Raw genomic sequence first — 2,183 nt, forward strand, 5'->3', positions numbered from 1 at the left:
TGGATGACACGCTTTGTGTTCACAGTCTTCCCGGCCCCGGATTCTCCGCTGGCAGAGCAAGGAGAGAAGCAGAGAGCGTGTGGTCAGGCAGGAGGGGCCCTGGCCCTGGGCAGCCCCGCAGGGACCCGAGCAGGGGGTGTACGTACGTGATCAGGATCGACTGGTTCTCCCGATCTGCGGAAGAGGCAGGAAAAAATAGACTTTATAAACAAAGAACACAAAAATACTGAAAATTACAATGGTAAGAAAAAAGAAGCTGCTTTTTTTTTTTTTTTCTTTATTTACTCTTAAGGATTTTTTTTCCAATTTCAATTTCTTGCAAAATTATTTGCACCACTTTCTCTACCTCTGAACATATTCTCAGCATTCATGATCTGAAATTAGAGAGGTATGGATTTGATGGGTGAACTGTTTAGCCGGATAAGGAACTGGCTTGAAGGCTGTATCCAGAGGGTTACGGTCAAGGGTTTCAAGTTTAATGAGTGGTGTCTCCCATGTATTTCCCCTGGGACCAATATACACCTGCATACACAATGGAACTGAGTACACTCTCAGCAAGTTTGCAGACAACACCAAGCTGAGTGGTTTAATTGATAGACCAGTGGTAAAAGGTATCATCCAGATGGAACTTGACAGGATTGTGGAGTGGGCCCATGTGAACATCATGAAGTTTAACAAGGCCAAGTGTAAGGTAAGGTGATGCACCAAGGTTGGAGCAGTCTCCAGTCTGAGGGGTGACTAGCTTGAAAGCAGCCTGACGAAGAAGGCTTAGGGGTACTGAAAGATGAAAAATCGGACGCAAACTGGTAATGGGCACTTGAAGTCAGAAAGCGAATCCGATCCTGTGGCCAGCAGTCCCTCTCCTCCACTCCTGTGAGACCCCATGTGGAATAACCTGTCCAGATCTGGGGTCTCCAGTACAATACAGACACAGACCTGTTAGAGTGGGTCCAGAGGACGCCATGAAAATGATCTATGATCTGGAACATCTGTCGTATGGAGAGAGTTGGGACTGTTCAGCCTGGGTAGAGAAGGCTCCAGGGACATCTTATTCCAGCCTTTCAGTCCATAAAGAGGGCTTATAAGAAAGATGACAACTTTTTACCAAAGTTGCAGTGACAGAACAAGGGGCAACAGTTTTAGGCTCAGAGAGTAGATTTTATGATGATGGATGTGAGCCACAGTAACAGGTTGCCCAAAGATGTTGTAGATATCTTGTCGTTGGATGTGCTCCAGGACATGGTGGACAGAGCTTTGAGCAATGTAATCTAGTGGAAGATGTCCTTACAAATGTCATAAGGAAGGATTATGTGATTTTTAAAGATCCATTCCAGCACAGACCATTCTGTAATTCTATAATGCTTTTCCATGGATACTGAAGACCCTTGAAGAGCCACGTGTTGCTTCTCTGTACCTCTCTATAGTCTTTTTCCCCCCTGAGTAAATTGTTTTAATTTAATGCTACACAGACTGGTTTTAGAGCAGTAGAGAAGGGAAGAGAAAGGACCTATGACAAAGGAATCCTGATGATGGGTAGTATTTCTGAACTCAATAGCACAGGGAAAGATGTGAAAAGGATGGAAACAAAACTAGCAGCAATAAAAAAACTTATTTCATTTTTCATTACGTAGTTTTGTCAAGACAAAGCTGAACAGTTCTATTAGTGATGTTTCCTATGGCCCTTTGATGAACTCACTTCGTATCATTAGGCAGAATAATGAAGTAGACAGTCTGCTTCATTACAGACCTAATTATTTTCCTTGCTCCACCTAGTCCATTTGGCTTACTGTTTTTCCTTACACAGTATCAAGGGTCCTATACATCCTTTTTAGAAATACTGATGTGAAAAAAAGCCTGTTTAAATTAGAAGTTAATAATGGTATGGCTGAAATAGGTCTTAATGACATATTTAGATATCATCATCAGATTTATCAAGGAAACTCTGTGAACACTTTTAAAATGTCTTATTGATGAAATCACCCTGAGAGCCACTCACCAGTCAGCATGAACTGATAGGCGTTGTCAGAGATGGAGAAGATGTGTGGAGGGGCCTCCTGGCGCTTCTTGCCTCGGTAGGCCAACACCACCTCCGGGTTGTACACGGGCAGCCACTTGTAGGGGTTGACAGTGACGCAGAAGAGACCCGAGTAGGTCTGCCAGGAAGGGACACAGCACGTTGGCTT

The 2,183-nt window shown here is 43.8% G+C and overlaps 1 protein-coding gene across 1 annotated transcript in view; it reads right to left on the reverse strand.

Moving 5' to 3' along the window:
* LOC114065641 (myosin-4-like) overlaps positions 1-2,183 on the reverse strand; it is a 20,070-nt gene that overhangs the window by 16,878 nt on the left and 1,009 nt on the right. The window contains exons 3-5 of the mRNA XM_027899699.1: positions 1,997-2,153; positions 147-174; positions 9-48 (exon numbers count right to left, since the gene is read on the reverse strand). Of these exons, the coding sequence (XP_027755500.1) occupies positions 9-48; positions 147-174; positions 1,997-2,153 (225 nt within the window). The remainder of the gene's footprint in view (positions 1-8; positions 49-146; positions 175-1,996; positions 2,154-2,183) is intronic.

Source organism: Empidonax traillii, unplaced genomic scaffold, assembly GCF_003031625.1.
Source record: "Empidonax traillii isolate 1590-97213 ecotype Southwest subspecies unplaced genomic scaffold, ASM303162v1 scaffold685:size505991, whole genome shotgun sequence".
NCBI lineage: Eukaryota > Metazoa > Chordata > Aves > Passeriformes > Tyrannidae > Empidonax > Empidonax traillii.